Source organism: Abramis brama (assembly GCF_963993115.1).
Source record: "Abramis brama genome assembly, chromosome: 3".
Classification (NCBI taxonomy): domain Eukaryota; kingdom Metazoa; phylum Chordata; class Actinopteri; order Cypriniformes; family Leuciscidae; genus Abramis; species Abramis brama.
The window spans coordinates 56,368,453-56,388,563 of record NC_139965.1 but is presented as its reverse complement, the minus strand read 5'-3'; the positions used below and the strand labels follow the sequence as shown (position 1 = coordinate 56,388,563).

General features: G+C 35.5%; 3 protein-coding genes across 3 annotated transcripts; all 3 read left to right on the top strand.

The window, feature by feature from the left end:
• Positions 1-1,232: 1,232 nt before the first annotated feature.
• Positions 1,233-1,663, top strand: LOC311079130 (lysine--tRNA ligase-like; the record flags this gene model as incomplete). Its single annotated transcript, XM_084108334.1, has 2 exons — positions 1,233-1,397; positions 1,525-1,663. 2 exons carry the CDS (start codon positions 1,233-1,235, stop codon positions 1,597-1,599), a joined length of 240 nt encoding a protein of 79 aa, XP_083964460.1. The 3' UTR covers positions 1,600-1,663.
• Positions 1,664-2,796: 1,133 nt separating this feature from the next.
• gcshb (glycine cleavage system protein H (aminomethyl carrier), b) lies at positions 2,797-10,222 on the top strand. Its single transcript, XM_084108333.1, has 5 exons — positions 2,797-3,204; positions 6,738-6,817; positions 9,445-9,508; positions 9,588-9,719; positions 9,799-10,222. Exons 1-5 carry the CDS (start codon positions 3,054-3,056, stop codon positions 9,894-9,896), a joined length of 525 nt encoding a protein of 174 aa, XP_083964459.1. The 5' UTR covers positions 2,797-3,053; the 3' UTR covers positions 9,897-10,222.
• Positions 10,223-15,371: 5,149 nt separating this feature from the next.
• On the top strand, positions 15,372-20,003 carry rpl13 (ribosomal protein L13). The gene is made up of 6 exons (XM_084108194.1): positions 15,372-15,469; positions 16,038-16,153; positions 16,242-16,383; positions 17,538-17,711; positions 18,019-18,075; positions 19,801-20,003. Exons 2-6 carry the CDS (start codon positions 16,050-16,052, stop codon positions 19,957-19,959), a joined length of 636 nt encoding a protein of 211 aa, XP_083964320.1. The 5' UTR covers positions 15,372-15,469; positions 16,038-16,049; the 3' UTR covers positions 19,960-20,003.
• Positions 20,004-20,111: the final 108 nt, after the last annotated feature.

Sequence of the window (20,111 nt, the reverse complement as noted above, 5' to 3'; positions counted from 1 at the left end):
GAAAACCATTTAATCCATCAGAATAACAATAAAACAAAACAAGCAAGAACAAAAACGAGAACAGACTAGAAACAGACCTTAGTGTAGACGAGTGACATACAATAATGACTCCGTGACATGAACTAACACAACAGGGTATTTATGCACAGACACTAACAACATAAATGGGAACAGCTGGGTGTAATCACAAGTGATGGGAACAAACAAGGACATCATGGGAAATGTGGTTCCAGGAAGAATGGAGACTGGAAAGAAGGGACCTCTAGTGACACCCAGTCGAACACAACAGACACTGTGACAGATTTCTTCTATTTCAAATCAATGCTGTTGAACATTCTCTTCATCAGAGAATCCTGAAAAAAACTCTATCATGGTTTCTGCAAAAATATGAAGCAGTTTTCAACAGTGATAAAAATCAGAAATGTTTCTTGAGCATCAAATCATCATATTAGAATGATTTCTGAAGGATCATGTGACACTGAAGACTGGAGTAATGATGCTAAAAATTCAGCTTTGATCACATGAATAAATTACATTTTAACATGTATTCAAATAGAAATCAGCTATTCTAAATTGGAATAATATTTCACAATATTACTGTTTTGACTATTTTTGATTAAATAAATGCAGCCTTGGTAATAAACATATGAGACTTCTTTCAAAAATCTTTTTGAATGGTAGTATATATGGCTGGGCATTAGACGAATTTCACAATTCGGTTTCGATTAATTGGAGCCTATCAGGCTAGATAAAAAATATCTAAAGCTGTAAACTACAGGAAACAACAGTTGGTGCATCACTATAATATTAAAGGTTAAAATTAATCTTAAATTCAGGAAGCTTCTATTAATATGCAGGGTTGAAATTTCTTTTGAATGCACACCCGCTTTTTACCTTCTTTTTACAATTTGCGATCACGTGTCCTCTGTACAGGGAGCGGCGGTACGGACCACACATTTTACAAGATAAGATGTTAAAAGACGTCAATGACGCTCAGGAACTGTTGCGCAACAAATCCTCAGACACCGTCCTGTCAGTCATCTCTCCCTACTATATTCACGTGATGTACTGTAATGTAACCGACTACAGCAGCAAGCCTAACTTGTCCCTTTTGGGGCTCCGTAGAATGCGTTACTCATTTTCCATGCCTTTTCGAATTCAGAATTGGCTTCGGGCACATCACTAACAAGCTGCTTTGGGTAGAAACTAGAAAGTAACCTCCAGGTGAATGAATGTTCATACTGTGTCCGCAGGCCAAGGCAGAAGGTGACGATGAGGCGATGTTTATTGATGAGACCTTCTGCACTGCCTTGGAGTACGGGCTTCCACCCACGGCTGGATGGGGCATGGGCATCGACCGGCTCACCATGTTCCTCACAGACTCCAACAACATCAAGGTATGACCCACCATGACACCTTTTCAGTAGAGCTACTAGAACCTGTAAATAAATCAGTCAAAGATGATTCTGTGGATGGTTTGAAATTAAAACTTGGTCTGATCTGAATTGATGTGCTTTCCTTCAGGAGGTGCTTCTCTTCCCTGCTATGAAACCTGAAGATAATAAAGCAGCTTCACCTGCAGAGGGCACATCAGTGTAACTCTGAAGAAAACACACCTGAGGATTTCTTGATTCAACCTGAACTGTCCAATGTATTGTCACTGAAATCCTTCCTTCCATTATGAACAGTGCATAGGTCTTGAATATTCAGGTTATAACCCTAACCAGTGACAATACTGGTTAGGGTTATAACCTGAATATTCAAGACCTATGCACTGTTCATAATGGAAGGAAGGATTTCAGCAGTTCTTTTAACATACGGCTCACAGTTTCATGGGGAATAGGAACCCTGTTTTCTTTTCTCTGTTTCCCGTTGTCGATTTCCTGCAGTTTTGTGACCTGGGGTGATTAAACAAGATGTTTCTTAGACATATTTGGATGTTTTATGATCTTCTGTCCAACTGTATTTTTTAACAATGGCTGTTCAATTGAATCCCATTAAATAATGACTTATACAACCAAAACGGTTTGTGTGTTTTGTTTCTGTATCATCTCATCTTAGTTTTCTCTCCTTTTGTTTGCTTAATTTGCTCAAAATATAATATGCTATTTTAAAGCAGTTTTGTAATGGTGGTAGTTGTCATAATTTGCAAGCTTGATGAACTCTAAGGCCTGGTTTCACAGACAGGGCTTAGATAAACCAGGATTAGGATTAAAATTTATAACAATACTGGTGTGCTGTGCATCTCGAGACAAAACAATAGTACTGATGTATTTTAAGATATGTCAGTGCAGGTTGCTTTGTTAAAACAGCTCAAATGTGCATTTTAGTCTGGGACTAGCTTTAAGCCTCGTTTGTGAAACCGGGGGGAAAAAACTGGCCCCAATAAGTATGAATATCATTGCATTAGACAGCAAAACATCAAGTGTATTTTAACCATTTATTTTATATAAAGATTGTACACTATTTGATATTTTAATTTAATCAGGACATTTTACTGTTTTATAAAACTTAATTATACAATATGCTTAAGTAAAAAGTGACACTTTGGATTGTCAAACGTTAATGGACCATGTTTAATTTGATGAATGACACCTGTGGTTACATACAGGTGTGACTTCCAGTTGTGAGAATCACCAGTTGATTAAAAGTAATTGTGAAAAAAAGGAAAAGGTGTAGCTTTCTAGTTTGCAGACGTCACTTGGTTTGATATATGCATATATGACTTAAATATCCACATATTTTGGGGGCCCCTCTAAAGAAACTAATGTATTATGTACATGAACGTTGGCTTTCAAAACCAAGGGATTTGATTCTACTTACTGTGCTACACACATCCCTTCGCTTTCGTCACGTTTGGACTTTGTATAATGGGTCGTTTAGTCTGTGCCAATGTTCTTGTCCTTATCGATATCGCTGTTCTCAGTCTAACTTATCAGCACCGTGAGGTCCCTGGTTTAGCGTGAGCGCGCTTCTTGCCTCTGTCGCGCGCCTCTCGTTCTGTCAAGTGCATCAGGCTGGAATTTCATATGTGAAGCCCAGAGTCGGTGAAGATGGCGATGTGTGCGGCGCTCAGATGCGTTTCGACAAACTTTTCGGCAGCACTGCCCCTGCTCTCGAGACCTGCACATATCTGGACGTGCCAAAATTCGCTAAGACCAAACATCTTAAGGACGCTTTACACGAGCTTGCGGCTTTCGGGAGGTAAAAACTTTACTGAACTCACGGTTCCCACGTTTTACATCTCACATTTAGCTTTTCCGTAAGGACTGCAGCCATTCCTGTTTGCGTTTTTTTTTGGTCTTTTCAAGAGCTTTAATGTGCTGGAATCTAATGTGTGCTTATCAACTGAATTGGTATTGAGATTAAACGTTGGAACTTTGGTTCGTTTGTTACGTCATGAATGTCTTGTAACAGTTACGTTCTATTCGTAAGTTACTTGGCGAATTCGATTTTCGAACTCTTCCGTTTCACTTCGTCTCTTTATTTTTGGAACTTTTTCGTTATTGCATAATTTTGTTCTCTTCTATTCTGCGTTATTTAAAGCGATTTGTTTACATGTACATGTAAGGTCAATGTAATTTTTGCTGACGCTTGCATCGGATCAAACTCGTCATGCACCAATTTTCTCGCTACAGTATTATCATTTGGCTTTGCGATCTTAAAATGTGGCTATTTAAAGTTAAGACCGTGCTGCATCCCGTGCCTGTGAAGTTTGATTAGAGGCCCCTGACTCCACATTATATCTCACCGAAATCTGTCAGTTACAAATCTGTGTGTGTAATGTGTATATGAAATGACATCCATGCATTACCTCCATTATGTTCCCTCAGTTGCCTCAAGATCAGAAATAACAACAGGAGTGTTTTGCATAAAGAGCCCAGCCATGCTCCAGCATTCAGCCCTGCTCACAATCTGGTTTAAACCTGTATTGTTTCTGCATGGGCTGATACTAGAATCCGACTCATTTGAGGCATTACCCCTCTGGGAATCCTCCTCAGCACTGGTTCATTGGTGTGCCAGACTATTTTCCTAAGAACTATGTTCTTAATATGCAGTTTATATTATTTTTATTTCAAATTATGACTGCTTGCTTTCTTAATCAGGTCGCATGCAAGGGATACTGAGGCATTCCTGACATATTTGTCATACGGAAGTGGGTGTTTAATGTGAATCACTTGTTTTATCATGTGAAACTAATTTGTAGCTTTCTTGTACAGAAACCCATGAATGGGTATGTATAAGAAACCTGTTTGAAAGGCAGTTATTTTGCAATTGCTGGCACAGGAATTAAAATCCTTTAGCATGCCCTAACGTGACCTTTTTACTGTTGCTTTCACCTTCAGTGACTGCGTCATGTTCAGTACAGTGGTATGAGAAGGTAGTTTCAATCATTTAGAAGACACAATGCAGTGAAATGGAGAGACTGATCTGGAAATAATTAATGCATCGTTCGCCTCATGGAGTTCAAATGGTCAACTATTATCAGTCAGGAAGTTAATATTTATATAATAATTGTTCTTGAAAGAAAAGTGTCAGGTTTAAAGTAATAGTTCTTCAAAATATAAGGGCAAATAATGATTCTCATGTCATTCCAACCCAATCTCATATCATTTTCAAAAACTTGCCTTTTGAAACCCGTTTTCAAAGTTTGCCTTTTCAGGCCCCCAAAACGCTGTTGTCGTGTAAATAAACAGCCAAAATGCATAAAAACGTTTTCCGTTTTTAGTTGAAACCGTTGTTGTCTAAACGACCCCTTACTGAAAGGAACCATTGATGTTTGAAATTCTTGAAATGTAATTGCAGGAAAAAGAATGATCAGTACATTCAACATTTCCCCATTTTGTCTTCCACATTAGAAAAAAGTCACAAGTGTTTATAACAATGTTAGAACTAATTTGACATCTATTAAAATTTGTTTTTGGGGATTGAAATAAAGCCAAAATAAAATATTTAATGAAAAACACTTAAAAAAAAAAACAACTTAAATTAAAATTTTGAAACATTGCCTTGGGAACCAACTGAAATTAGATGAAATACTTTAATTATGGAAACTGAAATTAAATAAGTTAAAGCTATATATGAAGAGTTCAGATGCAAAAGCCTCTAAGTGCCATCTGAAATTTTCTTCTAGAATGATCATTTTTATGAAGCTTGTATATTTAAGTTCAGTAATTTCACTTAAATGGCTAAATATACGAGCTTGATAAATAAATATATATATATATACAGTGCAATGCATAAGTGAATACACCCATGCTAAAGTTGACTAAAAAGAGGAATAAAAAATCATATTTTGGAAATTGAACTTAATGCCTTAATTTAAAAAATGAGGAAAAATCCAACCTTTAAGGACACCAATTTTCTTTGTGAATGAATAATGTATCGTAAATAAATAAATGTTCTTCCTTAAAATACATGGTGCATAAGTGTGTACACCCCTATGTTAAATTCCCATAGAGGCAGGCAGATTTTTATTTTTAAGTATTTTAAAAAAAAAATGTTTAGGATACTATGCATCCTGATAAAGTTCCCTTGGCCTTTGGAATTAAAAAAGCCCCACATCATCACATAGCCTTCACCATACCTAGAGATTGGCATGGAGTACTTTCCATAAGATCATCTCTCAATGCAAATCAAACTAGCTTTTAGGCTAACTGAAATAAAACCATGCCAATCTCTAGGTATGGTGAAGGCTATGTGATGATGTGGGGCTATTTTAATTCCAAAGGCCAAGGGAACTTTATCAGGATGCATAGTATCCTAAAAAAAAAAAAAAAAAAAACTTAAAAATAAAAATCTGCCTGCCTCTATGGGAATTTAACATAGGGGTGTACTCACTTATGCACCATGTATTTTAAGGAAGAACATTTTATTTACGATACATTATTCATTCACAAAGAAAATTGGTGTCCTTAAAGGTTGGATTTTTCCTATTTTTTTAAATTAAGGCATTAAGTTCAATTTCCAAAATATGATTTTTTATTCCTCTTTTTAGTCAACTTTAGCATGGGTGTATTCACTTATGCATTGCACTGTATATATATATATATATATAATGACAATAGCAATATTGATAAATCTAGTATAAAAATAATAGTAAAATAACACTTTGTGAGAATGAGTAATTGACATGGACACTTTAACCAAAGCCACTTGAAGGCAAGCCTGTAAGGTTAGCAAAAAAACAAAAGCGTAACACTGCTATAATGTTGCTGTACGCAGGGAAGGAGACCATAGGCTGACTTTTATTTAATGGATGTCAATGGAGGAAAGCTTCAATACGCTGAATAAACCACTTTTGTGGGAGAACGGCTTATTTAATGAATCAACAGTCCTTTGGATAATCTTCAACATGTTTGCTCTTAAACATTCAATTTGGATTGATCTATTTTAAGTTTACACTGAAAAAAGTTGTTTATTAGAAAAGTCACGCACAATTGCATGACATGTATGATTCAGTTTACGCCACTTCTCATTCATGGTATCCACAAACAGTGATTGACTGTCGCACAACTCACAAATTCAGTGATGTCAAGACTGTATCAATGATTGAGATTGGTCAAGGCACACGTGATCCAAGTTAGCCGTTACGCTCTCTCCAATGGTAGAGCCACGGGACCTCGTATCTCCCTCCCAATAATAAGACCATCTCTGCTTTAACTAACTGTTCTGTTTATCTTGATATTTTTATGATTAAAATTCTCTTTATTAATCAAATTGTCTTGTCTTCACAGCTCTGAAGTTTACAGACAAACACGAGTGGGTGCGAGTCGAGGGTGGTGTGGGTACTGTCGGCATCAGCAACTTTGCTCAGGTTTGCTCCCCTCTATAAAGAAATGGGTGTTAAGACATGATGTCGGTTCAGTTTCAAATGTTTTATCCTTGTTTTTACACTTTTTACTGCTGAAACGGCATGAACCCTGTTACCTCTCACTGTCTTACCACTGGGACGTTTGCCATTATATATAATATCTTAGTCTAAACCTACACCAATCTTGACAAACTATATATAAAATTGACAGAGCAACAGTAATTTATTAATTTGCGACAAGAATATTCATCAGTGTCATAAGGCGTGTTCAGACCTTTTTGAAATAGCGATGCACTTAAAAAATCTTTAAAAAAAGAAAAAAAGTTTTAAATATAAAGAAAAACAGATAGATTTTCCATTTGTGATGAGGCGGTGAGGGTTCTTTCTCCGCAAGTCTTTTATGTTGGTTAGGCCATGGCCAGACTGCCAGCAAATTTTATTTTTTGCATATCCAGATTTTATCCATATGGGTTTTTGATAGTCTGGACTAGGGATGGGCAACTTCGGTCCTGGAGGGCCACTGTCCTACAGAGTTTAGCTCCAACCCTGAAAAAATCACCTGCCTGTAATTTTCTAGTAATCCTGAGGACCTTGATTAGCTTGTTCATGTGTGTTTGATTAGGGTTGAAGCTAAACTCTGTAGGACAGTGGCCCTCCAGGACCGAAGTTGCCCATCCCTGGTCTGGACAGCAAAAAACACACATGAAATCATATTTTTTCAAATCTGATTCAAACTAAACCAAAATGCAATTCCAATCAGATTTTTCCAGATGCGTCTCTGTCTGGACAGTGCACTCTGGATGCTCAAATCGGGATTTCAAATTGTCTTTTGCATCACTCCTAACGTGACACAACGATAACATCAAAACTGGTGACGTGACGGAAATACAGGATGTTCATACAGTACATGTATATATCAGTCTCCTCCACACATATTCTTATTTGATCATTAGCAATTAATAGTTGGAGAAAAAAAATCTGATTTGCCTGCAGTCTGAACATAAAGCCTTAGAGGTTGAATTCAACTCAAATACTGCCGTACTGCTTCTGAATAGGATGCTTACTTCGTAAATATTGTGAAAAATATGGTTCAGATCATGTCATCTAGTGGAAATGTTTGGTTTCAACCACACAAAATCTTACTGAAAGCTCGTTGTTTGAGATATCAGCCCAGATTTATGGCTTTGATTTTCTTGCCGTTTTAAAGTTGAACATGTTTTGTAAAATATATATTTTAAATAAAATGTATATATGTTTACATTTTTGTGCACTTAAACTCCTATAGCTTTTTTCAATGTCCACTTCTACATTAATCTGCCAAATGTCTACCAAACCAAAAAGTCTGTGCTCCAAGGTATTCAAGAGTTATAACAAATTTAAGTTAGAAATGTCATTTTCAGGTATATGCTCAAAAAGTGGGACTGACAGTTAAAGGGTTAGTTCACCCAAACATGAAAATTCTGTCAGTAATTACTCACCCTCATGTCGTTCCAACCCCGTAAGACTTTCGTTCGTCTTCGGAACACAAATTAAGGTATTTTTGATTAAATCTGAGAGCTGGATCACTCCTCCATAGGCTTCTTAAGACGTTATAACTTGCTGGCCCAGAAAATGCATTAAAGACATCGTTAATATAGTCCAAGTGACTACAGTGACTCTATCTTAAGTTTATAAAGCGACGAGAATACTTTTTGTGCGCAAAAACCCCCCAAAATAACGACTTTATTCCACTCGAGTTTTTCCACGTAGTGTTTTAGCGCAGCGCGTCTGTGTTGAATGTCACCACGTAGGCTCACTATTGGCCAACGCTGGTCATGTGTGTGATGCGTGTGACGTACAACACAGATGCGCTGCGCTGTTACACTACGTGAAAAAACTCGAGGCCCAGAGAGAAGGAAATGAAAAGTGGAATAAAGTCGTTATTTTTGTGGGGGTTTTTTGCGCACAAAAAGTATTCTCGTTAAGTAAACTTAAGATTGAGCCACTGTAGTCACTTGGACTATATTAACGATGTCTTTAATGCATTTTCTGGGCCAGCAAGTTATAATGTCTTTAGAAGCCTATGGAGGAGTGATCCAGCTCTCAGATTTAATAAAAAATATCTTAATTTGTGTTCCGAAGATGAACGAAGGTCTTGCGGGGTTGGAACAACATGAGGGTGAGTAATTACTGACAGAATTTTCATTTTTGGGTGAACCATCCCTTTAATGTTATTGCAATATTTTCTTTTCATGGGGTTCTCAAGTTTACTTAAAGGGAAAATTCTGTCATTAATTACTCTCCCTCATATTGTTCCAAACTCGTAAGACTTTCGTTCATCTTCGGAACACAAATGAAGATTTGTTTGATGAAATCTGAGAGATTTCTGTCCCTCCATTGACAGCTTCGCAACTACCACTTTGATGCTTCAAAAAGTTCCTAAAGAGATCGTAAAACCAATCCATATGTATTGAGCGGTTTAGACTAAATTATCTGAAGAGACACAGTCGCTTTGAAAGATAAAAAGATCACTCAAAAAAAACTTAATTTGTGTTCTGAAGATGAATGAAAGTCTTTGGAACGAATTAATGATAGTTTTCATTTTTGGGTGAACTAACCCTTTAATGGTCTTCCCCCTTCTGTCACCATAGGAGGCGTTAGGTGACGTGGTGTACTGTGGGCTTCCAGAAGTGGGAACAAAGCTTGAACAAATGGGTGAGAATCATTTGAAATCTCCATCTTTTGCCTTCTGGCCATTACAGCGTAGACATCACGGATTGTGTTTTTCCCCCAGAGGAGTTTGGTGTTTTAGAAAGCGTCAAAGCTGCTAGTGAGCTGTACTCTCCACTGACCGGAGAGGTGACCGAGATCAACACAGATCTGGCAGATAACCCTGGACTAGTAAATAAAGCCTGCCACGAAGACGGTGAGCGCAGCTGAATTCACCAAATACCTTACATGCATGTATAATACACTGCTAAAACATTCCTTTCTCCTTCTTGAAGGATGGTTAATTAAGATGACCATAGAGAAACCTGCAGAACTTGATGAACTCATGGATGAAGCCGCTTATGAAAAATTCATCAAATCCCTTGATTCATAAAGGTTTTCAGACCTTTCAGATCCTTTAAGGATTCCCAATGGCTACTTCATAATGCTGATGGTAGAATGAGTACTAATACAATTCTTTTTGAAATCTATTTATTTTGGTTTTGTAATTTCCTTTTCCACCAAAATAATATTTTGTAATGCGCTAGTTTAACAAACGTTTGCCGTCAAGAGCCAAATATTTCAGAGGGCTTTTGGATGCAGTCTGAGGTGCTTTACATGGACTCAAAGAGAGGGCTGATTGTCTTAAATAGTACGTTTGCCAGTATAACGCGTGTGACGTTAAAGTAACATGACATGCAATAAAATCAAATTTCGTAACATTTTTGAGCCAGTTTGCTTCTGTTCTGATGTGTTCAGCTCTTACCATTTCACATTCAACATTGTAACTTATTGTTCTCATACCTGCAATACACAATCAGTTAACACACACAGGAGAACTGTGATCATTCTTACAGCAAATGCTTTCATCATCTTTTACCAAAATATCTACAATGGCGTTTAAATGTTTGAAGTGGGTCATGATTTTGAAAGAAGTTTCTTATGCTGACCTAGGCTATATTTATTTGATTAAAAATAGAGTAAAACTAATATTGTGAAATATTACAATTTAAAATAACTGTTTTCTGGTTAAATATACAGTACAGGTCAAAAGTTTGGAAACATTACTATTTTTAATGTTTTTGAAAGAAGTTTCTTCTGCTCATCAAGCCTGCATTTATTTGATCAAAAATACAGAAAAAATGTAATATTGTGATATATTATTACAATTTAAAATAATTGGTTTTCAATTTATTATACTTTAAATTATCATTTATTTCTGTGATGCAAAGCTGAATTTTCAGGATCATTACTCCAGTCTATCACATGATCCTTTAGAAATCATTCTAATATTCTGATTTATTATGAGTGTTGGAAACAGTTCTGCTGCTTAATATATTTGATGAATAAAAGGTTAAAAAGAACTGCATTTATTCAAAATAAAAAATATTTTCTAATAATAGAAATCTTCTTTACTATCATGGCACAGATATGTGCATTTATGCCTTAAAGGAATTACTAAGTGACTATAAGAGCAAGAATTTTTATGTTTTTTTTAGATGCCTCTAAGGCGTTTGATCGTGTGAATCATCGAAAATTATTTAATAAACTGTGTCAAGCGGGTGTGCCTAGGTATATAGTTAGATGCTTGTCATACTGGTACGCAAACCAGACTATGCAGGTCAAGTGGGCAAACTGTGTGTCTGCTCCTTTTCAGGTCTGCAATGGGGTCAGACAAGGAAGCATTATCCCCTGTTTTGTTTAATTTTTTTATGAATGACCTGTCGAAGCGGTTAAACCAGTGCAGAACGGGCTGTATGGTTGGAAGTTCAGTAGTAAACCATCTAATGTATGCTGATGACTTGGTAGTGTTTAGTCCCAGTACAGCTGGTTTCCAGCATCTTCTCAAACTGTGTTCTGAGTTTGGAGAACAACATGATGTCAAATATAATCCTTCTAAAAGTGTAATCATGATCTGCCGAACGAAAGAGGACAAATGTATGACATTCCCTGACTTTAAGTTGTCTGGTAATGTCCTTAAGGTCTGTGATGAAGTCAAATATCTTGGTCATGTGATCACTGACCGTCTGTCTGATGATGAGGACATTTATCGTCAGTGTCGTATGTTATATGCACAAGCTAATACTCCTTCGGAAATTTGGTTACTGTTCTGATGAAGTTAAATTAACTTTATTCAAAGCATATTGTACTTCACTGTACACAGCAAATCTCTGGTGGAACTACAAAAAAGCCAGCCTTCAGAAACTACAAGTGGCTTATAATGATGCACTAAGACTTTTGTTAAAAAAGCCGAGATGAACTAGTGCCAGTGTCTGCTCGAGTTAACACATTGAAGGCTGTTTTAAGAAACACAATGTATAATTTCATTTGTCGACTTAATGAGTCTGGAAATAGTGTCATCATGATACTGACTAACACTGAATATAGCGCCATACGCTACACATCTAAACTTTGGAGACACTGGTATGACTGTCTTCTGAAAGGATAGAATCTTTTTTTTTTTTTTTTTTATAATATGTATTTAATGTGATGTGTTTTAATTTTGTGCCGTCTGTTGTTTTTTATGAAGTATGGACCATGAGTCTGCAATAAAAGTCTATCTATCTATCTATCTATCTATCTATCTATCTATCTATCTATCTATCTATCTATCTATCTATCTATTATTTTTTATCAATTTAACTCATACTTGCTGAATAAAAGTATTGATTTATTTCAAAAAAAGAAAAAAAATTACTGACCCCAAATTACTGACCAGTAGTGTATATTGTTGTTACAAAAGATTTCTATTTTTAAAACATTTACTGCTTTTTTTTATTTTTATTTTTTTACTTTTTATTCATCAAAGTATCCTGAAAAAAAAGTATCACAGGTTATGAAAAAATATTAAGCAGCAGAACTGTTTCCAACTTTGATAATGAATCAGAATATTAGAATGATTTCTAAAGGATCATGTGATAGACTGGAGTAATGATCTTGAAAATTCAGCTTTGCATCACAGAAATAAATGATAATTTAAAGTATAATAAGTTGAAAACCAATTATTTTAAATTGTAATAATATATCACAATATTAAATTTTTTTCTGTATTTTTGATCAAATAAATGCAGGCTTGATGAGCAGAAGAAACTTCTTTCAAAAACATTAAAAATAGTAATGTTTCCAAACTTTTGGCCTGTACTGTTTTTCCAAATGTAATTTATTCATGTGATGCAAAGCTGAATTCTTCAGTGTCACATGATCCTTCAGAAATCACTCTTATATGCCGATTTGCTGCTCAAGAAACGGTTCAATGTTGCGATGCTTAATATTTTCGTGGAAACCATGACTCATCTTTTTCAGGATTCCTTGATGAATGGAAAGTTCAAAAAAACAGCATTTATTTTGTAAAACATTATCACAACAAGAAATGCTCCAGTTTGTTTCTGATATTTGTTTTCTTTGTTGGCAAACAGCACTGAAATCCTTTGAGCCAGTGTTTTGTGTCTGTACTGTACATTATGCAGGGTTTGTTTTGAGAGCTTGATGCTGAGAGAAGTGTAGAGAAAGAAGGGAACATGGCCGCCGCCCAGCACTCCTTGACCTTTGCCCTTAGATTAAAAGATTGATGAGTTTCAGTGTTCCAATGATCAATGATTAATGAAGGGGAGATCACAGTATCTCTTTCTGCCTGAAGAAAATCTGAAACCTGTGTTAAAGGATTCGCATTAGATTTCTTTCATAACTATTTGATCAGAAGGACATTTATTTAGAGGTTTATAATATTGCTTATTTTGGTCACTATATACAGATTGTATCTGTAAAACTGATTAATAGTTTTCTATTCTTGGAAGTCCATGTAATGAAATGCAGCCATCTTTGGTAGCAAAACAAATATGGCTAATTGGTTGAGCATGCATATGTAATGAAAATTACATTTTGACATTGATAACATGGGCTAAGTGTTGAAAGCAAATGAATATATTATTATTTAAGCCTTTGTTTTACCATGCCAGCAACTCACGAACGAGCCAGTTTGAATCAACAATAAAACTTCTATTAAGAAAGAACCTGTGTGGCTGTAACAAACAATTACTTTCCTGATAAATCCTGCCATATTTTCTGATTTCTATGTAAGGACTTGCAACGCCCCCTAATGATTGATTTTAATCCTCATTAGACTGCAGACAATTGTTGAATAATTTTTACTTTCCCGAAATCCCACTGAAATATCAGAGAATTTCAAAATGAAAATGTTACAGATCATGCACATGTGTCTATTAGTAATATTATAATATAGTTCAGTTATAAAGTAGGCCTATTTATAATATAAATTTATATAAATTTATATAATCCATTAAAAAAAAAATCATTATCAAGACATCACAAATGACTCCAAAGGTAATGGTAAAATATGGAAATATAAGTGCATATTTATAAGAAATATAAGTTGGTTGTTTTCAGTATGGAAACCCTAGACAAGTTTGTCAAATTGTCTGTTAATGTTTGTGTTCTGCAACAACATTACTGCAATAATGAAGTATATCAAAGTGCATTAAGGTGCTTTCATATTTTAAAATATTATTTTAGTATGATGTAGTATAATAGTTTGATTCCTTCTACTATATTTTTTCATTAGGCCTATTAGTTTTATTTTGAACAGTTGATTTATTTTATGTATAATGAATATATATATATATACACACACACATACATACAGACAGACAGACAGAGAGACAGAGAGAGAGAGTGAGTGAGTACCAGTCAAAAGTTTGGAAACATTACTATTTTTAATGTTTTTGAAAGAAGTCTCTTGTGCTCATCAAGCCTGCATTTATTTAATCAGGTATTAATAAAATACAGAACAAATAAATAAATAAAACTATAATAAAATATTATTACAATTTAAAATAATGGTTTTCTCTTTTAATATACTTTAAAATATTGATATGTAGAATTTTAATCAGCATCATTACTCCAGTCTGTCATGATCCTTCAGATATCATTCTAATATGCTGATTTATTATCAATGTTGAAAACAGTTTTTGCTGCTTAATTGTTTTTAGAACCTGATACTTTTTTCAGGATTCTTTGATGAATTAAAAGTTTAAAAAAGAATAGCATTTACTTAAAATAAATATCTTTTGTAACAATATGCACTACCGGTCAAAATATTGGGGTCAGTAAATTTTTTATTTATTTTTTTATAAGTAATTAATAGTTTTATTCAGCAAGGATGTTCAATTTATAATAAAGGATAATAAAGATTTATATCATTAGAAAATATTTCTATTTTGAATAAATGCTGCTCTTTCTAACTTTTTATTCATCAATGAATCCTGAAAAAAGTATCACAGCTCCAAAAAAACGTTTTATACTAGCAGCACAACTGTTTCCGACATTGATAATAAATCATCATATTAGACTGATTTCTGAAGGATCATGTGACAATGAAGACTGGAGTAGCCTATTGATGCTGAAAATACCATAGACCGTAAAACAGCTTTACATCACAGAAATAAATTATATTTTAAAGTATATTATAGAAAACCATTATTTTAAATTGTAATAATATTTCACAATATCTAAAAAAAAAAAATCTGTATTTTTGATCAAATAAATGCAGGTTTAATGAGCATAAGAGATTTCTTTCAAAAACATTAAAAATAGTAATGTTTATTTTGACCGTTAGCTACTATCTAACGCTACTTATGCATTTTTTTATTTTATTTTATTTACGCATAAAATTAACGACGCTTTCCTTTACATTCATGCGTCAGAGCCTATGGTAGTCCGACAGCAACTATTAGTTGTCGAATTTTCTAAACATTTAATAATTATCAAACTATCAGTTGTCGAACTTTTAATCTACGTTCCATCCACGTGCTAATTTGTCATAACAAGATCCTGCTTCACACTTCCGGTTGACCGGCGCGTTGATCGTTGCTATTGGCTCTTTTCTTCACGTCCCATAAAACCCTGCGTTGTCATTTCCTTTTCCCTTTCAGCCATTTTCCGCTATAGACGGTATGTGCATTTATCCCGGCTAAACATCAAGTTTATCCGCTTTAATCCTCAATATCTCTTCATTGTATTATAATTCAAATAGTCCAAACTTAAAGTGTACTTTGTTTTACGTGCGTACCAGTCTATATTGTTGGTGTTTTCGTTTCTTGAGAGAGAAAAAAGATACTTTAAGTACACGATACCGTGTTGCAGCTCCACACTCACGTTTCAATGTCTATTTTAAATGTTAAACCGCCGCTCATGAACCAGTCAAGTGTTTAAATGCCTAAATAAACGAGTCCACATAAGACCTATGTGTGTTTACTGTCGTTTTCTATTGAGCTGTTTTCTTTGCGCCTTATTCCACATGCACGACACCATGTCAGGCACTAGCTTAGCTCATGTGCACTGTCTCGGCTTTTGACTTTAATTACAATATTTGCAAGGATGTTCTTATAGCTTTCCTGAACGTGCACTTCTTTCTAGAACCATCCGACAGCGCAAAGCTTCAATTAATCCTGGTTGTAGTAAATGTGAACATGGATCAGGGATCATCCCGCTTATTGTTGTGACATTTGTTTTGCATTAGGAGTGAACAACCATGGCTCCCAGCCGGAATGGCATGATTTTGAACCCTCACTTCCACAAAGACTGGCAGAAGAGAGTGCGCACCTGGTTCAACCAGCCCGCCAGAAAGCTCCGCAGGTAACGTTAACAAGTTTGTGCTGACAAATGCGTTAATGCTTAATCATGGAAAGTGCTAGTTTTATAAAAATGCTGCCTTTTTCCTCAGACGTAAGGCCCGTCAGGCAAAGGCTCGGCGTATTGCTCCAAGACCAGTTTCTGGACCTCTGCGACCCATAGTCAGGTGTCCAACCATCCGCTATCACAACAAGATCCGTGCCGGACGTGGTTTCACCCTGGAGGAGTTGAAGGTAACTTTGGTGCCAAGTTGTGCTAGATCTTAAAAGACTTAGTTCACCTAAAAATGAAATTTGTGTTATTTACTCAACATCATGTCTTTCCAAACTCTTAAGCACAAATCGGGAAATCTTTTAATGAAACTTCTGAGGTGCATGTCTCTCCTTTTAAAGTCCAGATAACCAAAACTTAAAAGGTCCTAAAGAGTGGTTTAATCCAATTCTTGTGAAGAGATGCAATAATTTTATGTGATAATCAGATTTAATTTAGGCTTTGGTTTGCGTCTAAATGGTGATCCACACTAAAGGTCGACCGATTTTACAGGGTTGGACATCATCACGGGCTGATAAGCGATTAATCAACCTGTTTTTAAAATCCCTATTAATTAAAAAACATTATTTAACATTAATTAACTTTAATACTAAAGTAAAAAAAAAACATACTTAACCATGCAAATGTACTGTACTTTACAAATATTTTTTTTAATTATACCTTGATCATGTTAGTTCATCATTAGGGGGGGCATTAACTTTAAGAGATGCAAATTTATAAAAAAAAAAATTCTTTCTTTTATGCCAAAAATCATTTGGGTATTAAGTAAAGATCATGTTTCATGAAGATATGTAAATTTCCTACCGTAAATGTATATAAAATGTTTATTTTTGTGAGTGAATGCAACACAATCACGAACATAAATGGACAACTTTAAAGGCGATTTTCTCAATATTTTGACTTTTTTTTTTGCACCCTCAGATTCCAGATTTTCAAATATTCGTATCTCGGCCAAATATTGTCCTATCCTAACAAACCATACATCAATGGAAAGCTTATTCATTCAGACGTTGTATACATCTCAATATCATAAAATTGACCCATGTGACTGGTTTTGTGGTCCAGGGGTCACATATGGTAAATGTGTATGATATTTTTGGGTGAACTATCTCTTTAATTCTTATGCAGTTCTATCTGTCTGATTGTTCATACAGTGCGCTTGCGGTCATTTCAGACAGTCAAATGATGACAATTCTCCGGAATCGCTGTACTTCCTTGATGATCCATGAACCCTTTTTGCTGATGACTGTTCTTGACTCTGTTTGAGTGTCAGGGCTGTTCCAGCATTATCACGTCTCACATGTCTGTCCTTGTGCACTGTAATCTGCCCATACAGGCAGCAGGAATCAACAAAAAGGCGGCGCGCACCATCGGCATCGCCGTTGACCCTCGTCGGCGTAACCGATCCACAGAGTCTCTGCAGTCCAACGTTCAGAGGCTGAAGGTGTACCGCTCCAAACTCATCATCTTCCCGAGGAAGGCTTCTGCACCCAAGAAGGGAGACAGCACTGTAAGTGGCTAACTTCAGTGTATAAAGCTTTCTAATTCATCGAAGCGTATCATAAAAGCCTTTAAAGCACAGTACAGCACAGTATGCTTGCTATAATATGGCAGGTCAGAACATTGTTTTATTGAGAAGCGCTTCAGTGTTTGCAGTCAAGTGATGACACTTTCTCCGGAATCTCTGCACATCCTTGATGACTTTTGAACCCTTTTTTAGCTGATGACTGCACACTATTCCACCATAATTATTTTTTTTGTTTGTTTTTGCTGGTCTTTTGACTGTTTGTGACTCTTTTTGTGTTTTTGTTGTGTAGGAGGAGGAGATTAAGATGGCCACACAGCTCACTGGACCTGTCATGCCCATCAAAAACGTACGTATCGTTTAACCATATAAAGTCAACTGAATTTTTTTTTTTTTTTAAGTCCTGGTGCATATTTTTTGTTGTGAAATCTTAAAGTAACATTTCAAGATGAACACTTGCTCGACAAGCAGTTTTTTTTTTTTTTTTTTTTAGAAAAATATGATCCGTTTAGTTTTGTCACAATACTGGAATTTTTAACTTTGATACAATACCTTGAATTTTTTTTATATTGATACCACAGGGAAAAACGGCCATAGATCTTTTTCTTTTTCATCCATTAAGATTCTAGGGAATATATATATATTTTTTTTAAGCTTCAAAAAGTACATGACACAATAGTGTAATCAATATCAATCGTTTTAAGAGCCACGATCACTTCATATGGCGAACATATTTTAATTTAGGGTTTTATTCATAAACATTGAGCAAACATTTAGGTGAGATAATTTTAATGGTAATTGGTCACCTAATGTATGTTTTCAATTTTGTTGTAATAGATTACACGGCACAAGGACGCTTGATTTCAAACTTTGAATTAAATTCACTAAAGACAAGTTAACAGTAATAAAATAAGGTCAAATAAACAAATTAACTTGTCAGTGGCATTGTTTTGTCTCAAGATGCACACCAATAATGTTTGTTTTCTAAGGCAAGTTAATGAAATGTATTAATTTATTTAAATGCCCTTATTGAACTAAGACCTAATCCTGGGTTAATCTAAGCCATATCTGTGAAACCAGGCCTACAAGTAGTAGCACAAATAAATACAGTAGAATAAAGATACAAATGAAATGAACAGTTTTGCTGAAATTCAGGCCCTGTAACACCAACACTATTCAGCCGGGGCGTAGGAGAAGTGAATGAGAGGTGTGTGTGTGTCGATACTGTGGGAAATAAGTATTGGGAACAGTTTCAGATATTTCAGTATTGAAAAATCTGTATTTGTCAACACTAGATCCATTAGGCTTTTGAGGAACGCTTATTTGTTCATCTCTCAACCATTATCATTGTTTCAAATTGTTTTGCCCTCCACAATAAAGACTACATCTACAACTAAGCATTTAAATATCATCTTCCTAAAACAGGGCTCCAGTCCTGCTCCTGGAAGGCCAACATCCTGCAGATTTGAGCTCCAACACTTGCCTGGACGTGTCTAGTGAGTCTGTAGAGCCTGATTAGATGGATTCAGGTGTTTAATAAGTGTTGGAGCTGAACTCTGCAGGACAGTGACCCTCCAGGAGCAGGATTGGACACACCTGTACCAAGACGACATTGGGAGATGTAGAGTGACAACTGATATATACACTTTATCAAAGTAATCTGCTATACTCCTATAAATATCTGTGTTTTACAAGCTATCAATATTTTATCTTTTTGGCCGTATAAATATCAGCAACTTTACCAAATTGCATTCCTTATTTATTTTTCCTTGTTTGTGCTCCATATTCTCCCATATTATGCTGTGTGAGCCATGAAAGCATCATGTATGATGCTCAACAAAAATCATGCAAAATTGTTTTCTTAATATCTTGACTTGAAGACTTCCATTTCAATTTCAAAACATTAGTTTTTTCTGACTGTTTCATATGTCAGTTTATTGGCTTAAGATACAGTGAGTAATGTGTGGAAATTGGATTTTCTTTCCGGGTTTTTTTTTTGTTTTAAAATGTTATAGTTCTTCATATATAATGTAGTGTTTTGCCGCAACTGAGGAAGTGTCCTTGTTTTCTGCAGTTTTTCCCGAAAGAGAAGGCCCGCGTGATCTCAGAGGAGGAGAAGAACTTCCAGGCCTTCGTCAGCCTGCGTATGGCCCGTGCCAACGCCCGTCTGTTCGGCATCCGTGCCAAGAGGGCAAAGGAGGCCGCCGAGCAGGACGTCGAAAAGAAGAAATAAACGTTGATTTGTAAGGAACTGTCAAAATAAATGTCTAAAAAATCTTTTGTCTTTGGAGTCATTTCTTTATATCATGTAGACGTCTGTCTGGTTTGTGGAGGATGTTCAAATGCCAGTGAGATGTTTGGTGAAATGCATAGATTCTCAAACTC

What these genes read in the sequence shown, in the direction of transcription:
- gcshb (XM_084108333.1), top strand. Translation starts at nt 3,054, where the DNA reads ATGGCGATGTGTGCGGCGCTCAGATGCGTTTCGACAAACTTTTCGGCA. An exon ending in GAGCTTGCGGCTTTCGGGAG is followed by an intron (nt 3,205 to 6,737) that starts GTAAAAACTTTA and finishes TTGTCTTCACAG; the next exon opens with CTCTGAAGTTTACAGACAAA. An exon ending in AACAAAGCTTGAACAAATGG is followed by an intron (nt 9,509 to 9,587) that starts GTGAGAATCATT and finishes TTTTTCCCCCAG; the next exon opens with AGGAGTTTGGTGTTTTAGAA.
- rpl13 (XM_084108194.1), top strand. Translation starts at nt 16,050, where the DNA reads ATGGCTCCCAGCCGGAATGGCATGATTTTGAACCCTCACTTCCACAAA. An exon ending in CCAAGAAGGGAGACAGCACT is followed by an intron (nt 17,712 to 18,018) that starts GTAAGTGGCTAA and finishes TTTGTTGTGTAG; the next exon opens with GAGGAGGAGATTAAGATGGC. An exon ending in CTGTCATGCCCATCAAAAAC is followed by an intron (nt 18,076 to 19,800) that starts GTACGTATCGTT and finishes TGTTTTCTGCAG; the next exon opens with TTTTTCCCGAAAGAGAAGGC.